The 24671-nt window shown below is 48.4% G+C and overlaps 1 protein-coding gene across 3 annotated transcripts in view; it reads left to right on the top strand.

Moving 5' to 3' along the window:
* Positions 1-7272: 7272 nt before the first annotated feature.
* CAMSAP1 (calmodulin regulated spectrin associated protein 1) overlaps positions 7273-24671 on the top strand; it is a 56921-nt gene continuing 39522 nt past the window's right edge. For all 3 annotated transcript variants that reach the window (XM_061199620.1, XM_061199622.1, XM_061199621.1), the window contains exons 1-2: positions 7273-7314; positions 7477-7636. In XM_061199620.1, the coding sequence (XP_061055603.1) occupies positions 7477-7636 (160 nt within the window). In that variant the 5' untranslated portion in view covers positions 7273-7314. The remainder of the gene's footprint in view (positions 7315-7476; positions 7637-24671) is intronic.

Here is a 24671-nt window from a genome sequence, read left to right on the forward strand (position 1 = left end):
AGATGCCTGATGAGGTAGGATGTCCTCGACAGCAGCTCTGAAGTCCAAATTCTGCCACTTTGGAACCAGCAGCCTGAACACCAGCCTGGACCAGCCCTGTGCTCCACAGCCGAGTCCATTGCTGCCCTTCATGCAGGGCTCCGGGGTTCCGGCTGCCCCGCAGACCATCTGGGCTCTAGGCGTCGTTAATTTTCTCATTTCTGTTTCATGTTTCAGGTTTGTGCCGAGAATATCATTTCTTTAACAATGAAGGATATTTAAAATTCCTTTCCTTTTTTTCCTTCTTATTGAAGTAAAACTTACACTCAGAAGTGGCACGTGCACCGTGCTGACGGATGGCACGCTGCTTTTACCCAGATCGTTCAAGAGCTGGGCGGGCAGCAGGGCGAAGTGGGTCAGACTTGCCCCCAACTGCGAGCATGCCCTCTCCCAAGAAAAAGACAGCGGAGCAGCAACAATAAGAGAAGTTTGTGTCACCACGAAGAAAGTCCAAGTGCCAGGGAATGAACTTGGGGGTCCACCCTGGTTTTGGGGGTCAGGAAACAAGCAAAACTGCACCTTTTTTTTTTTTTTTTGGCTGCACTGCACGGCTTGTGGGACCTTAGTTCCCCGACTAGGGATCGAACCTGTGCCCTTGCAATGGACGCACTGAGTCTTAACCACTGGACCGCCAGGGAAGTCCCAACAAAGCTGCACCTTTGACCTCAAGTATGTTAAAGTGAAGACAGTGAGAACTCAGTTCTGTGATGGCATTTTTGCTTTTCGATTTTTTAACTGAAATACTAACCTACATGCAGACAAGCTTCTAACCAAGCATCTGCAGCTTGGTGGTTATCCCAGAGTGAATGCAGCCAGGCGCCCACCATCCAGGCCAAGACACGGGACACAGTGGTCCCTGGAAGGCCCTCTAGTGCCCCCAGCCACCTCCCCTCCCCGACTGACACCGGGGTCAGTTTTGCCTGTTTTCAAACAATTTTTCTCCTGAGATGTAATTCCCACATCATAAAAGTCACTCTTTCAAAGTGTACGGTTCAGTCGTTTTTAGCTCATCACAGAGCTGTGTGACCATCACCATCACCTGTTTCCAGAACATTCTCATCAGCCTCAAAACAACCACCACACTCATTCACAGCCACTCCCCTCCCCCCAGCCCCTACATTCTGCATTCTGTCTCCAGGTTTGCCTGATCCAGACATTTCACATCAATGGAATTGATGCTGAAAACTCAGCCTCTGTGCACGGGTGCTGATTTCAATCTCAGAGACAGAGTTTTGGGTGAAGTAGAAAAGAATAGCTTTATTGCTTTGCCAGGCAAAGGGGGACACAGCGGGCTCATGCCTCTCAAAACTGTGTGTCCCAACCCGGGGGGACTTGGTGAGGAGTTTGATAGCAGTGGTTCAAGGGCGGGGTTGCTGATAAGGATCCGGTATGTGCAGGGCCTGCATTCCTTTAATCTGGCCTCAGGTGGTCTCCTAATGAGCTTCTGTGGTTCTCGTGGTTATCAAATTGTGACCTTCTCTCTGGAATGAAGAATGCTTCATCAACTAGTTAGCATCTTCCATTTGTTGGGGGTTTTAGTTCTGCAGAAGAGCTCAAAGATACTGTTATGTGTATCCCTTGAGGCGGAACCAGGACCCTGCCCCAAGGCTGCACTATTTTTTCTTGACTGTTCCTCCCTTGTGTCTGCATCCCCTCCCTTCCCTGAATAGCAACTGTTTGAATCTGCCCTTTGGAACTCAGGGAAGGTCATGGAGGCTGAAGCCTATTCCCTATAAACAAGAAACAGGGGACATAGAAAGGCTTTCATGCCGAGGAGCCCCACAGGGTCCTGCTCGGTTTCAGAATCACACACTCTGTGGCCTCTTTTGTCTGGCTTCTCTCACTCAGCGTCATGTTTTTAAGGTTCATCCATGTTGTAGCGTCCGTCAGGACTTCCTTTTATGGCTGAATAATACTCCATCGTGCAGATGCACCGCATTTTTTTTATCCACCCACCTGTTGAGGGGCATCTAAGCCATTTCTGCCCTTTGGCTACTGTGAACACAGTTACTCTGAGCAGGTGTGTGCACAGCGTGTGACACCCTGGGGCTCTGAGGCTGGGACGCCTCTCCAGGACCCCTGTCCCCCTCCGGCTGCAGGTGACCCACCACTAAGCTTTTCTGTACCAGGCACCCGGTGGGTAATCTGGTGAAGCCCACGGACCCCTTCTCAGCTAACCCCTTCTAGCACATACCATGAGATGAAAATGGAAATCAACTGTCTTGCAACATTACTATTAAAATATTTTAAAAATTGTGGTAGAGTCATACACGTGCTTCTTTATTGATGCCTTAAGTAAGCAGCTCTAGCCATGGTCTGACAGCCGTTGTCACTGGATTAGTGATGAGCAGGGTGCTAGCCGGTGACATCCATGGCCTTCTTCTCCATGCGTTGGCACTAATGTCTGGCCTTATTTGGGCAGGGCTGACCTGCCCATCCTTTGGGGACAGCACTGCCTGGCCACGGAGGCACTGTCTGCCCTGTAATGAGTGTGAAGTCAGTAGATGGCTGTCAGGATCCTACACACTCCACACATTGCTTGATTTCAATGAGACTTCTTGTCTGTTTACATTGTGGGAAAACCGAAATCCGTTAGATTTTATGGAATCGAAAGTAAAAACAGAAAGATGTCATTATTTTATTTCTGTAGAGAAGGGGCAGCTGCCAAGTCAATAAAAAGGTTAAATTTGCCTTTTCTTCAAACTGAGTTTTCAGGGACTCAGCATAACGTGGTCACCACCTTCACCTGGCCATCGCGTCTTAGGCCCTAGCTCTAGAATCAGGCTGCTGTTTCATTTCCTACCCTGCACTCCATATTCCCTGAATATAGCTGACATTCCACTAAGTGTGTGCAAGGGGGCAACTTGGAGGGCACCTGGGGAATCAGTGTAAATAAAGTGAGGGGAGCTTGGGGCTTGCGAGAGCCTTGGGGGAAAAGTAGGCAAAAAAACAGAAACCGGAAGGTGTAACCCCCAAGGATGGTCATTTTTGTTTCTGAGGGGGTGGAAGGGCCTTTGGGTCAGTTGGAGTGGAGGAGGGAGGAGCCACAGAAGCAGAGTTTGGGAGAAGGTGGGTCAGGACAGCCAGCCCGAGGGCCCTGGTGCTGGAGGGAGTTTCCATCTTTCTCTCTGGGGTGGACTCTCAGGGACCCAGGGGTGGCCCCATGTCCTCACGCTCTGAGCTGGTGGGTCAACGATTAGAGCAGAAATAAGTGAAATAAGACTAGAAAACAATAGGAAAAAATCAACAAAGCTAGGAGTTGGTTTTTTGAAAATAAACAAAATTGACAAGACTTTTGCTAGACTAACCAAGAAAAAAAGAGGACTCAAATCAACAAAAGCATAAGTGAAAGAAGAGACATTACAACAGATACCTGAGAAATACACCACAATTATGCTCCAACAAACTGGATAGCCTAGAAGAAAAGGAATAAATTCCTAGAAACATACAGCATACCAAGACTGAATCATGAAGAAATAGAAAATCGAAATAAACCAATAATGACTAAAGAGATTGAATGAGTCATCAAAAATCTCCCAACAGAGAAAAGCCCAGGACCAGATGGTTTCATTGGTGAATGCTACCAAACATTTAAAGAAGAATCAATGCCAATCCTTTTCAAATTCCTCCAAAAATTTTTAGAGGGGTGAATACTCCCAAACTCATTTTACAAGGCCAGCATTACCTTGATAACAAAGCCAAATAAGGACACTACAAGAAAAGAAAACTTCAAGGCCAATATCCTTGAAGAATATAGATGTAAAAAATCTCAACAAAAGACTAACAATAGCACATTAAAGGATCATACACCATAATCAAGTGGGATTCATCCCTGGGATACAAGGATGGTTCAATATATGTAAATCAATAAATGTGATAAAACACATTAATAGAATAAAAGATAAAACTTATATGAGTATCTCAATAGATGCAAAAAAAAAAGCACTTGACAAAAATTCAACAGACTTTCATGTTAAAATCTCCACAAATTAGGTATAGAAGGAATTTAAGTCAACATAATAAACGGCACATATGACAATCACAGCTAACATCATACTCAGTGGTGAAAGGTTGAAAGCTTTCCTTTTAAGACCAGAAACAAGACAAAATTACCCACTCTCACCAGTGCTATTCAGCCTAGTACTGGAACTCCTAGCCAGAACCATTTGGCAAGAAATAGAAATAAAAGACATACAAATTGGAAAGGAAGAAGTACAATTGTCTGTTTCCAGATGACATGATCTTATATATATAGAAAACCCCAACGATTCCACCAAAAAACTGTTGGAACTAATAAACAAATTCGGTAAAGTTGCAGGATACAAAATTAACATTCAAAAAGCAGTTGCATTTCTGTACACTAACAACAAACTATCCGAAAAAGAAATGAGGAAATTGATCCCGTTTACAATAGCATCAAAAACAATAAAATACTTAGGAATAAATTTAAGGCAGTTAAAAATCTGTACACTGAAAACTGTAAGACACTGATGACAGAAACTGAAGACACAAATAAATGTAAAGATATCTTGTGTTCATGGATCAGAAAAATTCATACTGTTAAAATGTCCATCCAACTCAAAGCCATCTATAGATTCAATGTGATCCCTATCAAAATTCCAATGACATTTTTCTCAGAAGGAGAAAAAAAACAATCCTAAAATTCATATGGAACCATAAAAAATTCCCATACACAAAGGTAACTAGGTGAGGTGATGGATGTGTTAACTAAACTTATTGTGGTAATCATTTCACAGTATACACCTATACATAGAGCAAATTATCACATTGCACACCTTAAACTTACACAATATTATATGCCATTTATTTTATCTCAGTAAAGCTCCAAAAAATGATTTGCCAAACTTGAAAAAAAAATTATACGCTATGACCAAGAGGATTTATCCCATGAATTCAAGGCTGGTTCAATATCTGAAAATCATTAATGTAATATACTACGTTAATAGAATGAGTAAAAATACCACACATGATCATCTCAGGAGTCACACACACGAGAAGCATTTGCTGAAATCCAACACCCTTTCGTGATAAAAACACTCAACAAAATAGGAATAGATGGGAACTTCCTCAACCTGATAAATACAAACCCCCCCAGAGTTAACATCACACATACTCTGTGGTGAAAGACTGGATGCTTTTCTAAGAGCAGAAACAAGACAAAGATATCTACTCTGCTACTTCTATTTAACGTTGTGCTGGAGGTTCTGGCCAGGGAATTAGATGAGAAGAATAAAAGGCATTCAGCTGAAAAGGAAGAGGTACAACTATCTCTATTCACAGATGTCACGATCTCATATATAGATAATCCTAATTGATCCTCCAGAAAATTGTTACAACTAATAAGGTTGCAGGAAACAAAGTCAAGATCAATAAAAACCCCTGGAGTTGCCCTCCACCCCTTCTCTTTCTATGAACTCCGTACCCCACCTGTCAGGGGATGGTCTTCCTTCCTCGTCCTTCCTACCGCCTATTCTTCACCCAGGAAACAGAATGACCCCTCTAAAGGGTCAGTCACATCCTTCCTCCCTGTGTTCAAAGTTCCTCCATGGCTTCCCATCTCACTCAGAGAACAGGTCAAGGTTCTTACTGCGCAGGATCTGCCACTGCCTCTCCGCCCCCGCGCCCCTTTCCTACCAGTGTCTCTGGATCCTGGGTTCCAGATTCGGTGCCTCCCTGCACTCCTGTCTCAAGAGTCCCTGTGCCTGCTGTACCCCCTGCCCAGACCGCAGCTGCCCCGGGTACGCTCCTGCTTGCCCCTCACTTCCTGCAGGTCTTTGCTCAAATGCCCCCTTACGGTTTTCCTTGCCTGCCTGCCCCCAGACCCGTTACCCTTTCACCACCTCATGTCCTACACACGCAGTCACATTCTCCGCTAGACCTCAGCTCCCTGAGGGGGCGATGGGGCGGGCCGGGATTTGTGTTTTGTTCTCTGCTGTGAGCCAGAGTGAGGCTCATGCCTGCACAGGAATAAGTGTTTGTGGATGACAGGCTGAGTCCTCTGAGCTTACGTCGCTTGATAACCTGGTTTAGGATGCTGGGTGAAGTGGAGGTCGGTAGCACCTTAAAAATCGCTGGAGGCTGGGAGCAGTTGTGACCTTCACTCCCAGGGCCCCTTACTCATGGGAAACCATTTCTTCCTGCTGTCCTCCAGGCCTTGGGTCCCTGGACCCCGGCGTTTGGCACAGGAGTGAGTCGCCCTGTCTTAGTTTGGCTGTGAGGTCTTCAGAAGCATCACTTACACAGGAGGTTTCCTGGTGTTATTTTAATTATTAGCCCGATACAGGCCCTGTGGTGGTGACTTTGCCAGGACGAAGCCAGCCCCTTTTGGAGGATGTGCCTGAGGCCCGTCCCCATGGCTACACTCAGGGGTGAGGACGCTGCAGTTTGTCTCGGGTGTCCAGACGCCCACCTTCCCTGGACCAGGCCCTGGAGACCACGGCTAGTGCCCACTCGGGGCGCTCCCGGGCACAGGTGATCCTGGCAGACCCTACGCGCTGCAGGAGGAGGGGGTTTCCTTGGCCTCCAGTGCTGCGGGGGGAGGGGTATTCCGGAGGCGGCTCTCCGGGTGGGGTCCCCGGGCTCCCAGCCCCCTACGGTAGGAGGCGCCCCAGGCTCTCTGGGTTACTTGTGGGGGGGGGGTGTCTAGGCACCGAGGGCCGCTATGGGGGGAGGCGCCCCCGGCTTCCCCGCGCTGCGCTCCGGGAGGCGGAACCCCCGGGGCTGTTGTGGGGTGCAGGGTCGCGGTCGGCCTGCACAGGAGCTCGGCCCGTCGGGCGGCGGCTGGGGGCCCGTGGTCCGGACGACCCAGTGCCGGGGAGGGGGAGGCGCGGCCCAGACAAAGAGATGCTGCGGGACCCGCCGGGGCCTGTCCGCCCGCGCCGCCCGCGCCGCGCGGCTCCGCACCCGCGCCCGCGGAAAGGGGACGGGCCTCGGGCAGCACCCACTGCGCCTGCGGAAGGGGGCGGGGCGAGCGCGGGCCGGCGCCCACTGCGCCTGCGGAAGGGGGCGGGGCGTGCGCGGGCCCGCGGCCGCGCCCACTGCGCCTGCGCCGGCCTCGGCGGTGCGCGCGCTCCCGCCGGTTGGCCGCCTCCTTAGCCGCCACCGCCTCCGGCTCCGCGCACGCGCCCCCAGCCCCGGCCCGAGGCCTCGGCCCGCGCCCCCTCGCTCGCCGCCCCCCGGCCTCGCGGGCCCCGGCTCGGCCGCGCAGCATGCAGCAGCAACACCCGCGGCGGCGGCGACGGCGGCGGCTCTGAGGTGAGGCGGCGGGGGCGCGGGCCGGGCGGCGGCGGGGGGCGGGGGGCGCGGGCGGTCGGTGCCCCGCGGCCCCACGCGGGTCCCGGGCGCGGCGAGGGGCGCGGCGCCTTTGTCCCGCCCGGTCCGGCGCGGCCGGCGCTGCAGCGGCCCTTTTGTGTGCAGATGGTGGACGCGGGCGGCTGCCCGGCCGGGGAGGGCTGGAGGAGGATGGAGGCCGCGCCCGACGGCGCCGTGGACATCGTGCCGCTGGACCGCTACGACCCGGCGCGGGCCAAGATCGCCGCCAACCTGCAGTGGATCTGCGCCAAGGCCTATGGCCGAGGTGGGCCGGGGGCGCGGGGGAGGGGCCGGGCCGGGCCTTTGTGCAGTGTCCCCCGCGTGCGGGGCGCGGAGGCGCGGGTTGGCCCGGTGCGCTCTGCGCTCGCGTCGGGGGGCGCGCGGGTCCTGCAGGTGCGGCCAGGGATCGGCGCTCCCCTGCGCTCGCGGGCGGAACCTCTCCTGTTCGGGCGGGTCGGGCGGGAGTCCAGGGCAGGAATCCTCGACCCCGGCCTTTCTCGATTCTTACCAAATGTCAGGTGTGGAATTCCCTAACGAGCATTCCTTTTAAATGGGTAGGGCTTCATCCGAATCATTACCTTCGGTTAATTCCTGTTTCGAAGAACTAGATAACCTTGTTATTGGTCGGGCCCTAATATGCTTAGTGGATTAAGACGCTCCGATTTCCAGCTCTTGGAATCTTACAGACCAAGTGATTCTCCTGATTGCTTGGCTCCGAAGGCTGTCTTTGATTAATTTCAGGTGCCTCGTTTCAGGTACAAAATTAAGAGTGCCGTGTGATCTTTCTTGAAATTTGAAGCATTTGTTTAAAAATTGCCTCTATTCTGGTGAAAACGTTCCTGTTTGTAGAGTGAGACCGAAGTGGAGAGAGAACCGTTTCAGAAGAGAGTCTGGTTGACTGGTTTTGAAAACTTGCTGAGCGGGCGTTTCCCGGTGACAGGATCTCACCGGTTGGAGTGGCCTGTGCTATGGATGGACTCGTCATGAGGATAAACACGCCCTGCAAGTCCCAGGGATTAAATGCAGCGCCTCATTTTAAGTTGGTTTTATAGCGTGCAAGGAGAGTTTCCCCCTTTATTTTTTAGTTTTCAGTGTTACAGTTCTTTTTATACTACCACCAAGCTTTATCCAGTTCCGCGTAGTGTGATGGGGAAACAGTGATTTTGGGAAAATACAGAATTGATGAAAAGCACGTATTAAGTTTTAGAGTAAGGGACAGTGAACGAGTCATCCCAGAGCGGCCGCTCAAGTATGGAGCGGCCAGTTTAAGGAAAAGGCCGTGACGGTTGAGCTTCACAGGGCAGTGTGCGGCTGTCCCAACTCCGTGGCCTCCCCTTACACCCACCTCATGTCTCGTGTTGGCAGTTGGTTTGCTTTCCTTTATATTTCAACACATGTGTTTACATCGCAAAACTCTTACGGTTCAGTTTTACGTGTTTTTGCACCTGTCATAGCGACGGCTTTATTCTCATCAGGTTCTTGGGTTCTTCCTAGCTTCCGCCCATCTTCCCCGCCTTGCTTTTCCACTGCTGTGTAGTATTTCACAGGAAGCCTGTTCACCGTTCCTGGGCGCTGGCTGGGTTCCAGTTCTCTGCTCTTAAGCACAGTGCGTTCTTGGGCATGGCTCTTGGGACACATGTGCAAAGTTTCACTCCTGTGTGTATTTTTAAGATTTTTGCATATGGAGGTGGCTAAGGTTCTGGTACTGAATGCTATATAGACACAGATGCTTTTAGAAAGCCCTCTCGTTGTTTGCTTTCCAATTTCTTAAGCTTAGTGAATGCATTTTTATCTTGTTGCATTTAGCTTTGGCATTCAGCATGGGATTTGTCAGCTCTCTGGCAATAAATATGCATCTCTTTCAGTGTCACTGTTGGATTAGTCGGGTTTTATTTCCAGTACCAAGTCACTCTTCAATACTTGTTGACTCTTCAGATAATTAATTCAAAAGCTGATATTAAAATTGGCTTTAGAGTTTTGAAATGACTGAAAGTGTGTATTTATAGAACAGAACGTGAGCAGGAGCTGCGGGAGACTAGAGGCTGTCTGAGGCTCTAAGACTGGGCTGCACGTTGCCCATCCCTCGGCTGGGGTGTGCTCATCAAACTGCTTTCAGGAGGTCTGCTTTCCATTCATTTGTTTTTCTTTTTTTAATTTTTATTTATTTTATTTATTTATTTTTGGCTGCGTTGTGTCCTCGTTGCTGCGCGTGGCATTTCTCTAGTTGTGGCGAGCAGGGGCTACTCTTCATTGCGGTGTGCAGGCTTCTCTTGTTGCGGAGCACGGGCTCTAGGCGTGCGGGCTTCAGTAGTTGTGACATGTGGGCTTAGTAGCTGTGGCTCGCGGGCTCTAGAGCGCAGGCTCAGTAGTTGTGGTGCATGGGCTTAGTTGCTCCGTGGCATGTGGGATCTTCCCGGACCAGGGATCAAACCCGTGTCCCCTGCATTGGTGGGCGGATTCTTAACCACTGTGCCACCAGGGAAGCCCTCCATTCATTTTTGCAAAATGCGAATGCTTTTACATTCTGTACCTTGCTTCAGGAAGGGGAGCAGGTGTGTTTTTTTTTTCTAACTGAGAACTGCTCTTTAAATTTACAAATTTGGGTGATCCCAGTTCAGATGACCGAGAAGACTCGCCTGGGCTCAGCTGAAGTGATTTCTTCTATTTAGTTGGCGTGGGGGTCACAGCCTGGGTGGGAGGTTCCCTGCTACCCAGCGTGGGGTGCTGTCTTTCAGGAGACAGAGTGGGGAGGGGGTTTTGTTAGGATAGTGTGGATCTTTCCCCCCAAAACTCTTCCTAATCCAGGGGCCTATTCTTTGTTTCGTCTTCTGGACGTCTCCATGTGCGTCTCCAGCTTAGTTTTCAGTGAATTAGACATGGCAGTTTCAGTCTGCATGCTTTAATTGTAAATCAGCTTTTGGTGGGGATGATGGTGGAAGTGGCTTAAATCTTTACTTGTCACACAATTGTTCGTTAAGTAGCTAAATGAAACCCAACACTGTTTGTATAGGAGCTGAAAGCATGCGCACACTCCAGGGCGAGGTGCTCTGAGGCTGCCTTGTTTTGCGTTTGCCTTTCGGGACTCTCTCTGTGTCCCCAGGGCCACCGTCTGCCATTTGGAGTAAGTGGGGAGGCTCAGGAGAGCTCACCCTTGGCCAGGCCTGGAGGTGGCATATGGTTATGCAGAAACGTTTCCTCCAGTTTTCTGCATCTGGTGCCACAGCCAAGAACTGTGGGCCGACTTGTGCTTTTATTTTTAGATTCTTCTCCTCCTTTTTTGGGTTAACTCTTGTTTCGTGGACAGTGTTTTCATTATTTCTTCGGAAATAATATATTGGATATGTGGAAAGTTACTCACCTAAAAGTGTCTGTAAGAAGTAGTAGAACCTGCTTAGCTGGAATATCTTTGTGATGTCCTTTTGGGTGAAAGTTGTAGTTAAATTGGTAAAGTTTAAAGGGGTGACTTGGAAGTTTATTTTACAGAATAGAGTGCTGGACTGGAGCCACTGCATTCCTGGCTTTTGATTTTAGTCCATGACCTTAGGAAACCTAAAGGTATTTGGGCCTTGGTTTCAGGGACAGTGGGGGAGTAATAGCTTTTGTTATCTCCCAAGGACAATGTTGAAAAAGTGACCCAGGGAAAGTACTAGAAGGCACTCGGCGACTTGCACGTGTGTTGCTGTGTAGCTCAGCGGTGGTCATTTCGCCTTCTGAGGAGCCCTGGAAACCAAGTTGCAACTCCCCACGAGCTGAGCTGCCCTGAACCGTGCCAGACTGGACCGTAGCGGCCACCAGGGTCACCCTTCCCTTTTTGCCAGCAGTCAGCTGGGATTGAGAGGGGCCACAGGGCTGTCCAGAGCCCACTGCTAGTGAGGGGTTGACACTCTTGTCCTTCCACAGTCTTGTTAATTAAACCACTGATTTGGAAACCACGTTGTGGGATGGGAAATCTGTGCAGCCGTTGGCGGGGTATTTGTAACCAAGCCGCTGCCGGCTGTCTCATTACTTAGACCACAAGGATAGCTCGGGCTCTCTGTTTGCTTAATTGATATTAGGAGCAAAATCCCTTCGTGGTCAACTCCAGCGGGTCACCACCTTCCTTTGTTGTCTGATGTTTGGCTAAAAGGGAGCACGTGCTCAGCACTCCTCTCCTGGCCCAGAACTGGAAAGGAAATCGGCCGCTGCTCTCGCCCCTGGACTAGCGAGGGAACGGTGGCCGCCCGAGCCTTGGCGGGGAGGCCCTCATTCGTAAGCATGTTGGCAAGTTTTTTTGATGTGATGATTTGCTCAGATTATTGGTTATTGAGTTAGATTTCATGTTTTAACCGTCTTTGGTTTTTGGCACGGGATTTGAGTGCTGCTGAGCTGGGAGCTTACAGAGCAGCCTGGGCGCCCCTGCTCAGTGGTACTAGGTCCTGTGGGGGGTCAGGTCGCTGGCTGACATTGTAGCCTGACCTTCCCCTCTGCCTGGGTGTGCTGAGAACTGCCTGGTGTCTATGAGGTCAGGGGTTATGGTTATCCCATTTAATGCCATGTCTGCAGGACAGAGTCAGTGCTCACATACTTGTCAGATTGGTGATAGAGTTGGAAACGCCTTTGAAACATAGAAAGATTTCTGTCCTGGTGGCTGTACGTGGATGAATTTTCATTTCTAAAGCTATAACAGTTTGTACAAGTTCCCTTTCATGTCCTGATGCCACAAATTAAATATTAGCCAAGGAATGTAAATCTATCTTTAAGTTCAGACTGTCCTAATCCTTTGAATCTGAGAGACCCTCAAAAGGGTCGGCCACTGTTGTGCTTTAGGATGTTAAATTTGTGAAAGTATTCTTACAAAAAGCCCTTAATATTTTCTTTGTATTACATTTATCCTCCTAATAGCTTATAAGCTTCTCCTGCTATTGATTTTTTGGTGGCTATATCACCATTATATGTACCAGTCTCCTTTTTTACTTCCTACTTCAACTGTTGGAAAACTCAGATTGCTATCATTTTTCATCTAATCACAAGGTGACCAGGATGGAGCCAGTATTACATTCATTCAGCCAGTAATAGCTGTCCTGTGCATAATTGTGTTTTGCACTACAGGAAGTGCAAGGGGGGACGTTATATGATGTTATCTCCTTAGTTGCTTAAAAGTCACGTGAATTATTGACATATACAGAGGAAAATGAAATAATGCAAGGACTGAAAAATGGCAGCATGGCATTAGTCCACGAGCTGTCTTGAGGTAGAATATGGAACTGTCAGGTGGGCACACAGGGACCAGGGCTGCAGGGGGCAGTGGTCGCTGTGGGAGGGCTGCCTGGGGAGGCTCCGTGGGGAGACGGGCTTTGAAGGGTGGCTGATATTTGGAACCCCACCCCCAAGAGTAGAGCAGGGTGCATCTGGCAGGTTCCGTGCAGAGGAAGAAGAGTTCTTGGGCCCTGAGTCGATTAACCTTGTTGTGACAGAGGATTTGTGGACCGAAATAGTAGGTGATTAGTTTGGAAAATAGTGTGGGCCAGATTGCTCACGGTGGTCCAGGCTGGCTGAGGATTTCTTTCACGATGTACGCCTCGGAAGGTTTTTGCGTAGGGGGGTGATGGGATGAGAGACAGCCTGGCAAGATTCTTCTAGCAGGTTAGAGTGGGAAGAGGCTGTACTCAGTAGAGTATCCAGGAGCTCGTCTTAGTCTGTTCAGGCCGCTGTAACAAGATATCATAGACTGGGTGCCTTAAGAACAACGGACATTTATTTCTCATGATTTTGGAGGGTGGAAGTTCAAGATCAAGGTGCCGGTAGATTCGGTGTCTGGTGAGAGCCTGCTTCCTGATTTGTAGACGGCCGTCTTCTCGCTGTGCCCTCATGGCAGAAGGGGTGAGGGAGCTTCATTATATGGGCTCAGATCCCATTCATGAGGGCTCCACCCTCATGACCTAATCGCCTTCCCAAAGCCCCATCTCCTAATACCTTCTTCACCTTGGGGGTTAGGTTTCATTACATGAATTTTGGGGGACACATGCATTAAGTCCATTGCAGAGCTGATGTCGCTTTGGCTTGAAGAACCAAGGTCTTGGCCAGTTTGTCGGCAGTGGGAATTAGAAAGGTAGGTTGAGCCAACAGATATTAGGAAAGGAGAGTCCTCGAGACTGGGCTGATGATGAGGTGGGGTGGTAAGTGGGCAAGCACGGGGAAGGGTCAGCTGGGAGGCCACCTGGAACCTGTGGTGCCCTTGATGGGAATATTTATAGTCTTTATTCCCTGGAGCTTTCCTACTTTCATGGCTTTGTTGTCACATAGAGAGAGGTGATCTTTGAGTCTTATTTCTATTTCTGATTTCTTTCGTGTTCCCTCGCCTAGCCCTCTCTTTCTTATTGTTCATGCTAACTAGTTCACTTAAATATCCCTCAGTCACTGTCCTCCAGTTATTTCAAACTCAGGCAAAAGTAAACTTGAATCATTTCAGCTGAACAGTATGTTGTGACCTGTGGGGTCCTCAGCGTGCTTCTCAGGGCTCACGGAATGCTGGCCATGGCCTTGCAAACATAGACCTGTGATGCAAGGCCAAAGAGACTAGTGCCTGAGAGAGGAGCAAGTGCTCTGGCAGAACAGGTAAGGGAGGGTGAGAAACTCCCCTGAGGGAATCTGGAATGTTCCATTCAAGAAAGTAAAGCTGAGTGTGTGGCTCAGGTGGGTAAGAACCAAGTGGAGGTAAGGGAACAGAGAACCAGGACAAGGAAGGCAGGGAGAGTGCTGCATCCTCCAGGCTAAGGGAAAGCTTAGTGCTCTAGTTGGGATGGAATGTGAATTTAGCTGCTGCAGAGTTGAGATGAATGTGAGATGAATGTAGATTGGACAGAACGCCTAGGGCCAGATCTTGGAATGCCTTGAATGGCTGATAATTTGGAGTTTTTTGTTGTATGTGAATTGGGGAGCCATTGAAGATTTCTCAGGAGGGAAGAGATGTATTAAACCTTGGCTTTTTAGAGAAGTCTCTGTAGGATGGGTTAATGCCCATTGTTGGGTATACAGTGAAGAATTTTATTTTGCACCTTTGAGAAAATGAACTTCATTGAGATGTACTTTACATACAGTAAAATGCACACGTTTTTAAGAGTATAGTTTGATGAGTTTAAACAAATGTATACACTCCTGTGCACAGGGCCACAATCAAGGTAAGACCTTTTCATCACCTCCAAGGGTTTCCTTGAGCCCCTGCAGTCAGTCCCCGCCCATAGCCTCACTGATCTGCTCCTGTCACCGTAGATTAGGTTGGTCCTTCTAGAGTTTCATATGCCTCTAGTCATACATCAGGTATTCTTTGTCTGGCTTCCTTTACTTATTAGTATTTTAGAGACCCATCCATGTGTATAGACCTTTTTGCTTAGGGCTGGTAATAGTCTTCATTGTTTGGCTACCCACATTTTACTTACTTTTTAAAAAAAAATTTGTTTATTCATTCATTTTGGCTGCGTTGGGTCTTAGTTGTGGCACGCGGGACCTTCGTTGTGGCATGCGGGATCTTTTTTAGTTGCGGCATGCAGACTTCTTAGTTGTGTTTTTAAAAATATTTATTTATTTATTTAATACTTATTCAGTTGTTGATGGACACTCGGATTGCTTCCAGTTTTGTCTACTATGAATAAAGCTGCTGTGAACATTCATGAATATTCAAGTCTGTGTGGGCATGTGTTTTCATTTGTCTTGGGTAAATACCTGGCCATGGAGTTACTGGGTCATATAAGTGTGTTTAACCGCTCAGTTGTTTTCCAAAGTGGCTGTGTCATTTTTTATTTCCACCAGCAAAGTGTGGCATGAGAGTTGCAGTTGCTCTGTATCCTTGCCAACACATGGCATTGTCAGTCTTTTAAATAGTAGCCATTCAAGTGGGTGGGCTGTGATAACTCATTGTGGTTTGGGTATGCATTTCCCTGCTGACTAATGATGATGATCTTTTTTTTTTTTAAATAAATTTATTTATTTATTTATGTTTTGGCTGCATTTGGTCTTCGTTGCTGCACATGGGCTTTCTCTAGTTGTGGCGAGCGGGGGCTACTCTTCGTGGCAGTACAGGGGCTTCTCATTGCGGTGGCTTCTGTTGTTTCAGAGCACGGGCTCTAGGCGCATGGGCTTCAGTAGTTGTGGCACACGGGCTCTAGAGTGCAGGCTCAGTAGTTGTGGCGCACGGGCTTATTAGTTGCTCCGCGGCATGTGGGATCTTCCCAGACCAGGGCTCGAACCTGTGTCCCCTGCATTGGGAGGTGGATTCTTAACCACTGCGCCACTAGGGAAGTCCTTTTTTTTTTTAAAGTGCTTATCGGCTAGTTGAATCTTTTTTTCTGTGGAGTGTCTTTTCAGATCTTTGGCCAATTTAAAAAAAAAACTTAAAGTTTTTTTTCTTTTTGAGATAATTGTATACTAATATGCAGTTGTAAGAGATCATACAGAGAGGTCTTGGGCACCCTTTACCAGGTTTCCCCAATGGTAACTTCTTGCAGAACCATAATATAATATCACAACTGGGATATTGACACTGTATAATTAGATACCGAACATTCTGTTCCCACAAGGACGTCTTCTGTACTGTTTCCCTTTTATAGCCACATCTGCCTCCCTTCCTTCTGCTTGCTTGGGTTTTATTTTGCCCTTCTTTTTCTAGTTTCTTGAGGTAGGGGCTTAGATTATTTATTTATTTATTTATTTTAATTTATTTATTTTTGGCTGCGTTGGGTCTTTGTTGCTGCGCGCGGGCTTTCTCTAGTTGTGGCAAGCAGGGGCTACTCTTCGTTGAGGCACACAGGCTTCTCATTGCAGTGGCTTCTCTTGTTGCGCAGCACGGGCTCTAGGTGCGTGGGCTTCAGTAGTTGTGGCACACGGGCTCAGTAGTTGTGGCTCGCGGGCTCTAGAGCACAGGCTCAGTAGTTGTGGCACATGGGCTTAGTTGCTCCCTGGCACATGGGATCTTCCCGGACCAGGGATCGAACTCGTGTCCCCTGCATTGGCTGGCGGATTCTTAACCACTGTGCCACCAGGGAAGTCCCGGGGCTTGGATTATTGATTTGAGATCTATCCTCTTTTCTAGTGTAAGCATTTAGTGCTATAAATTTTCCACACAGTACTGCCTTAGCCGCATCCCACATATGTTATGTTGTATTTTCGTTCAGTTCTATGTATTTCTCTTTATTTCCTTTGATACTTCCTATTTGAGTCATGAATTATTTAAAAGTGTGATTTCCAGTTGTTGAGATTTTCCTGTTTTGTGTTTTAGGTATTATTTCTAGTCTGGTTCCATTATGGTAGGATAGCATACTCTGTGTGATCTCTGTTCTTTTAAACTTGTTAAGGTTTGCTTTATGGCCCAGGATGAGGTCTGTTTTGGTGAATGTTCTGTGGGCGTTTGAAGAAAGGTGTTTTCTGTTGCTGGGTGGAGTGTTCTACGCAGGTCAGTTACATTCTGTTTAGTGGTTGTGTTGCTCAGATCTTTCTCCTTGTTGATTTTATGTCTGGCAGTTCTGTCAGTTCTGATAGGTGATGTTTAAGTCCCTCACTATGCTTGTAGTGTCTATTTCTCTTTACAGCTCTGTCCATTTTTTTTTTTTTTTTTTTTTAATGAGTTCTGAGGCTCTGTAGTTTGGTGCATACACATTTAGGGTTGTAAAGTCTTCTTGGTGGATTGACCCTTTTACTGTTATGTAATGTCCCACTTTGTTTCTAGTAATTTTCTTTCTACTTTATCAGATATTAATATAGCTATTCCTGTTTTTTTTTTTAAACAATATTTGCCTGGTATAGCCTTCTCTATCCCTTTACTTTCAGTCTACCTACATTGTTGAATTTGAAGTAAGCTGCTTATAAACCACATATAGTTGTGTTGTGTTTTTTAATCTGCTCTGCCAATCTCTGTCTTTTACTTGGTGTATTTAGAGTATTTACATTTAATGTAATTGTTACTGCTTAAGTCTGATATTATTTATTTATTCTGTTTGTTTTCTGTTGTTCCTGGTTTTGTTTGTGTGTTTGTTTTGTTTTTTGGGGCCTTCTTGTGGATTACTTGACTATTTTTTAGGATTCTGTCTTGATTTATTTATCTCATTTTGGGGTATATCTGTATAGCTATCTTAGTGATTGCTCTGGGTATTACAGTATACATATGTGACTTCCAACAGTTGACAGGTATTGTTTTATCATTTTGAGAGAGGTGTGGAAATCTTTTTTCCATTTAGGTGCCTTTGCTCTCCCTGCTTTTAAATACTACCATTGTCTTGAGTACCTGAAGGTGTTGTAGATTTGTTTGTCATCAGATATAATTTAGAAAGCTCAGGAGAAGAATAGTCTATTGTACTTACACTTATTACCCATTTCTTTACATTATTTTTTCTTCCTGGTTCTCCAAGATTCCTTTTTTTTTTTTTTAATCATTTTCACAGTTCCCTTTTTAAGAAAATTTATTTATTTATTTTTTGCTGTGTTGGGTCTTCGTTGCTGTGTGCGGGCTTTCTCTAGTTGCAGCGAGCGGGGGCTACTCTTCATTGTGGTGTGCAGGCTTCTCATCGCGGTGGCTTCTCTTGTGGAATATGGGCTCTAGGGGCACGGGATTCAGTAGTTGTGGCACGTGGGCTCAGTAGTTGTGGCTCACAGGCTCTAGAGCACAGACTCAGTAGTTGTGGTGCATGGGCTAGTTGCTCCGCGGCCTGTGGGATCTTCCTGGACCAGGGCTTGAACCCGTGTCTCCTGCATTGGCAGGCGGATTCTTAACTGCTGTGCTACCAGGGAAGACCTTTGTTTTTTTTTTAAATCATTTTCTTTCTATTTGGGGAATTTCCTTTAGCCTCTTTTAAGGTTTTCTAGAGACAATTTTTTTTTTCCTAAGTTTTCTTTTGTCTGAGAATGTCTTTATTTCTCCTTCATTCCTTGAGGATAGTTTTGCCAGATATGGAATCTGGTTGACAGTTCTTTTCCTCAAGCACTTGTAATGTGTGCCACTTCCCCCTGGCCTCTGTGGCTCAGAGGAGAAACCCACTGTCAATTGAGTTGGTGTTCCCTTTTCCTTCACGTGTTCTTTCTTTACAGCTGCTCCAAAATACTTTTTTTGTCTTTAGTTTTCATAAGTTCAATTATGCTGTGTCTTGGCATGGATTTTTTGGGTTTATTCTATTTGGGGTTCACTCAGTTTCTTGAAATCGGTGGGTTTATATGTTTTGCCATGTTTGGGAAGTTTTCAGCCATTATTTCCTTAAATATTGTTTCAACCCTACTCACTTTCTTTCCTGGGACTCCAGTGATACAAATATTGGATCTTTTGTTATTCTCCCACAGGTCCCTGAGGCTCTGTTCATTTTATTTTTTCAGTATATTTTCTCTGTTGTTCAGATTGGGTAAATTCTGTTTATCTGTCTGCAAGTTCACTGATTCTGTCCTCTGTCATCTCTACTTTACTGTTGAGACTAGTGAGTTTTAAAATCTGTTACTCTATTTTTCAGTTCTCTGTTTGATTCCTTTTATAACTCCTTTGCTGAATTTTTTTTTTCTAATTTTCATTTATTTCAGGAGACTTTGTGATTGCTTGTGGAGTCATGTTTTTGATAGTTGTTTTAAAGCCCTTTGTCGGATAATTCCAACATCTTGGTGTTGGTGTCAGTTGATTCTCTTTTCTCATTAAAGTCGTGATTTTCTTGGTTCTGGTTATGATAGGTGATCTTTGATTGTTTCCTGGTCATTTTGGCTATTATATTAGGTGACTCTGGGTGCTACTTAAGTTTTTTTTTTTTTTTTTTTAAATATTTATTTTATTTATTATTATTATTTTTTTGGCTGCGTTGGGTCTTCGTTGCTGCGCGTGGGCCTTCTCTAGTTGCAGCAAGCAGGGGCTACTCTTTGTTGTGGTGGGCAGGCTTCTCATTGCGGTGGCTTCTCTTGTTGCGGAGCACGGGCTCTAGGTGCGCGGGCTTCAGTAGTTGTGGCACGAGGGCTCAGTAGTTGTGGCTCGCGGGCTCTAGAGAGCAGGCTCAGTGGTTGTGGCGCACAGGTTTAGTTGCTCCACGGCATGCGGGATCTTCCTGGACCAGGGCTTGAACCCGTGTCCCCTGCATTGGCAGGCGGATTCTTAACCACTGCGCCACCAGGGAAGCCCAACTTAAGTTTTTTTATCATAGTAAGCAGTCTCCCTGCTTAGGTTCAGCATGCAGGTCCTGGCCCACTCTGTGGACTGTGGTTCCAGCCGCAGTCTAATGTTCAGAGCCTTGTGGTGCCATTTGGTTGTGCTTGGTATGTCTGGTACCTCTGGGGTTCCCACAGTCCCTGCTGGCACTGCTTTAGGAGGCAGAAGGAGTGCCTCTGGGTGGGGTGGGATTCTCTACCCTCAGGACGAGGAGCACCAGGCTGGATGCTTGTTATGGCAGGCCGCCCCTGCCTCTGGGGGATGCAGGGTGTTTCCTGGGCTGCTCGTCATGGTGAGGTCGCACTGCTGGACCCCCCTGGTGCCCGGTGATGAGTGGGGGTGTCTCTGGCCTGATGGGGAAGGAGAGCGCTTCCAGGTTGGGTGGCTTGTGGAGGTGGGTGTGGGGCTTCCTATCGATCCCTCGCTGCTTCTGCCAGGCTGGCCTGGTGTAGTAGGCGGGACTCCCCTTCCACCTGGAGCAGGAATGAGCCCGCTTGGCTTGCCTTCTGTTTCTAGGCTGGGGTCAGGAAGTACCAGGCCTGGGTCACCTTTTGTTGGGTGGGGGGTTGTAAGACACCCTGTTGCTGTGTTTTTCCAGTCCTGGGTTCCCAACCAGTTTGCCTTCCTCTTCCACCTTTCAGAGTTCTCTGTTGGTTATCCTTTGAGTTATTTCCAGGGTTTATAGTTGTACCTAGTAGAGAGGAGCAGGGAAAGACTAATCTGTGCCATCTTGTCCTGACTAGAAGCTCCTTCTGGCCGCTTTAACAGTTTTTCTTTTGTCTTTGGATTTTATCAGTATCACTATGATGTTCTTTGGTGTGTAGATTTCTCCCTCCCTCCCTTCCTCCCTCCCTTCTCCTGCTGGGAAGCATGGATTTTACGAGTATTGGAAAATGCTTGTCCATTATCTGTCGAAATACTGTTTCTGCCCCATATTTTCTCTCCTTTCTTTCTGGGTCTCCAGTCACACTCCTGTGACACTAAGCAGTGTTTGTCGTTTACCTTCTCTGCTGTGTTTTCTCTCCTCTGTGTGTCATGTGCTATTCAGCAATCCAGTGTGTAAATTCAGTTTAGTTACTGTGTTTTTCTGTTCTGGAATTCCTACTTGGTTCTTTTTCAAATCTGCCAAGTTCTTTTGTCTCTTTTTTAAAAAATAATTTCCACTTTTCTGCCAAAATTCTTCGTCTTATCTTTTTTCCTTTCATTGTTTTAAGCATAGTCATTGAAAGTCTGGCTGATAACCTCCAGTTAGGGGTCCCGAGGGCCCGTTATTTCATCTTTGGTTTTCAGCCATTTGATTATGAAGTGTGTGGGCCTGGTTTTCTTCAAGTTGGTTCCTAAGCCTGTAAATTGGTTTCTTACCAAATATGGGGAGATTCTAGGCATTATTTATTCAAATGCTTTTTCTGCACCAATCTCCCTTCTGCAGTAACGTAATTACTAAATCTTTTTATGTTGTCCCACAGCTCCCTTAGGCTCTGCCTTTCATTCTGTTGATTTTCCCTCTGCTCTTCAGGTAGATTATTTCTGTTGATCTGTCTTCAAGTTCACTGACTCTTTTCTCTGTTGTTTTGTTCGTTTTTTTTTTTTTTAACTTAATTTTTATTTTTTTATACAATTTTTAAAGGTTACGTTCCATTTACAATTATTACAAAATATCAGCTATATTCCCTGCGTTGTACAATACATCCTTGAGCCTGTGTGACACCCAATTGTTTGTACCTCCCTCTCCCCCACCACTGGTAACCACTAGTTTGTTCTCTGTATCTGTGAGTCCACTTCTGTTTTGTTCATCTTTTGAATCTGTCATTGAATTTCTTGTTGATACGGTATTTTGCAGTTCTGAAGGTTTGGTTTTTTTTTTTTTAATAGTTTTTATTTCTTTGTTAATAACTTGTATCTTTCCATTTGTTTCAAGAGGGCCTCGTGGGGCCTTGTTTTAAAGTCTTCAGTAATTCTAACATCTGGGTCATCTCAGGGTTGGCGTCTGTTGACTGTCTTTTCCCCTGAGAATTCGTCATGTTTTCCTATCTTTATGTGTTGAGTACTTATGGATTGTGTCCTGGACGTTTTTTTTAATTAATTAATTAATTTATTTATTTTTGGCTGCATTGGGTCTTGGTTGCTGCACGCGGGCTTTCTCTAGTTGTGGTGAGCGGGGGCCACTCTTTGTTGCAGTACACATGCTTCTCATTGCGGTGGCTTTTGTTTCGGAGCGCAGGCGCTAGGCGCGCGGGCTTCAGTAGTTGTGGCGTGCGGGCTCAGTAGTCGTGGCTTGCGGGCTCTAGAGCGCAGGCTCAGTAGTTGTGGTGCGAGGGCTTAGTTGCTCCGCGGCATGTGGGATCTTCCCGCACCAGGGCTCGAACCCGTGTCCCCTGCATTGGCAGGCGGATTCTTAACCACTGCGCCACCAGGGAAGTCCCTGTCCTGGACACTTAGAATATTATACTGTGAGCCTGTTCTCTGGGCCCTGCTAAAATATTTTGGATGATGTTCGTGTGTTTTGGTGGTTTGTTAGCAGCTGGGTTGCAGTGAACCCCGTTAAGTTCAGACCAGAAGTCTGTTTTGCCATTTGTGGGCAGTGGTTCCAAGGTCAGTTCAGTTCTTTGGGTCTGTCACACATGGGGCGCTTGGGGTCATCCAGGACAGTGTACACAGGTTCAGGATTCCTTATCCACCCCCTCTTCTCTGTGATCCTCCACCCCCTCTCTGGGGGTTCCCAGGGGTCTCTCTTCCTGGGTTTTTGACTAGAAGCCAAGCCTGTGTGTTTCCCGCAAGTGAGCCTGCCTCAGCAAAGGGGGAGAAAAGAGCCCGTGGCGCCCACCTATCCCGCCACCGCTGGGATATGGTTTTGTTATGGAGCTCGCCTGGTGTAGGGGAGGAGAGTCACTGGGCTGTGCCCGGTGGGGCCAGCTGCCGGCTGTTTTCTTTCTCTTCTGTTTGGCATCTCCAGTGAAGGGTGGGGTGCGGGCAGGGGTCCAGAATTAGAAGCCTTCTGTGAGTGCCTGTTTCCACAACCAGAGCATATAAGTAAGGAACTTATCGATGGAGCCTTTCTAGTGGCGATTCTCAGTGGTACAAATGCTGATGCCTGTGAGCCCACAGGACATTCTGGTTTAGTTGGTCTGGGATGGGGCTGGACACTGCCGTGCTTCTGAAGCTCTCAGGGGGTGAGGCTCGCTGTCCTGCTGTGTCGTGGAGGCTTGCCGTCTTGGTTTTCCTCAGACTGGGTTGGAAGCCGTCTCGGGCTTCAGGTTGGGGTGGGCGCCTACCTGGGGGTCCTTGCCCACCCCCCGTGTGCTGCCACATCTCCGTTGCCCCCCCCCCACCCCCCCGGTGAGTGATGTGGCCTTGGTAGACAGGATGGGACAAAGTGTGACAGACAGCAACAGGAAGAGTGCTTCCTTGGCAGTCTTTTTAGCCTGATTGATAGTAAAATTGATAACTGATAATTCCGTGAGTTTTGTTGAGCTCCAGGCTCCGCTCGTAGCGTGGTGACTTACACGTACGTTTTGATTCAGTCCTCTCCCAACCCCGGAGACAGGCCTTCGTAGGGTCCATGGTTTGCACTTGAGGCCGGGACTCTGACCGGCCAGGTGAGAGGCGCACCCAGTCAAGGCCAGGCTGACGTGCTCAGCTCCTGCTCTCAGCGCACGTGCTGTCCTCGAGCTCTGATCCTCTGTCCGCCCGACCCGCTGGCGCCCTGTTCTTTCTTCTGCATGGAGCTCTGACCCCGGTTTAACTGTAGTCTTGTCCGCATCCTCTAACCCTTCTCCAGCAGCCCACTTCAGAGTCCTGAGCCTAGATCGCTGCGGCCAGCTGCAGAACCGCGCTTGCTTTGGCTCCTGATGTTTCTGGTGAATGACAGTGTCCCTCAGACAGCCGTGCCTCACACCTGTGTCCCCAAGTCAGTGTCCTCAGGCCGCTGTCCCACCAGCTCTGTCCGGCTGTGCGCTTGGCGGTGACGCCCACACGGGTCCTTACGCCGTCGCGGCTGTTGACCGAGGGCCCCTGGGCAGTGGGGTGGCCGTGTCCCCGCCCGTGTCGGGAGACGGGAGGGCGAGCGAGCCGGCGGCCGTGCGGGGAGGGGCGGGTCCCGGCGCTGCCCCCGGAGGTGACCCTGCCTCCCTCCCAGGCTCACTTCCCAGCCAGCCGCGTGAGCTGCAGGTGGGCGGCGTCGCGGGGCTGCGGCCGGGTCCTGCCCTGACTCCCGGCGTGGGTCCCCCCCCCCGCTCCCCGCTGGCGGAGAAGGTGGCCCCCTGTGCCGAGCGAGCGCCGTCCGCGCTCCTGGGTGGGGTCACTGCGCATGCGCGACGGCGCTGCCCGCGAGACGTGGCCTGAGCGTGGGCGCCGCGGGGGCGGCGGGGGGGTGGGAGTGAGAGACCAGAGACCTGGGTTCAGCCCCAGGCCGCGCGGCTGAGCCAGTCGCACGGAGGTCTCGTTTCCCGGTGCATCTGAACCTGACGTTCACACTGGACTGTCGTCCATCAAGTGTTTAGACAACCTACACGGCTTCGTTAAAAACACTGTGTTGGGGACTTCCCTGGTGGCGCCGTGGTTAAGAATCCGCCTGCCAGTGCGGGGACACGGGTTCCAGCCCTGGTCCGGGAAGATCCCACATGCCGGGGAGCAACTTAGCCCGTGCGCCACAACTACTGAGCCTGCGCTCTAGAGCCCGTAAGCCACAACTACTGAGCCCGCACGCCACAACTACTGAAGCCTGCGCACCTAGAGCCTGTGCTCCGCAAGAGAAGCCACTGCAATGAGAAGCCTGCACACTGCAACGAAGAGTAGCCCCCGCTCGCCGCAACTAGAGAAATCCCGCGCGCAGCAACGAAGACCCAATGCAGCCAAAAAAAGAAAAAAAAAACCCAAAACACTCTTGTTACGAAATTCCAGTTACAATAGACTGCAGATCACCTTAACAAAAATAATAGTAATGACAAAGTTTGAAAACTGCAAGAGTTACTAAAATGGCACACAGACACAAAGTGAGCAAATGCTGTTGGAAAAATGGAGTTAGTGACTGGCTAGATGCAGGGTTCCCCCAGACCTTCAACCTGAAGAAAGCACGGTGTCCGCAGAGCGCAGCAAAGTGAGGTGCAGCTGGACTGGACTGCAGAGTCCCCCCTTTGGGGGACAGTGGTTGACAGCTTGCAGA

Source organism: Eubalaena glacialis, chromosome 9 (genome assembly GCF_028564815.1).
Source record: "Eubalaena glacialis isolate mEubGla1 chromosome 9, mEubGla1.1.hap2.+ XY, whole genome shotgun sequence".
Taxonomy (NCBI): Eukaryota; Metazoa; Chordata; class Mammalia; order Artiodactyla; family Balaenidae; genus Eubalaena; species Eubalaena glacialis.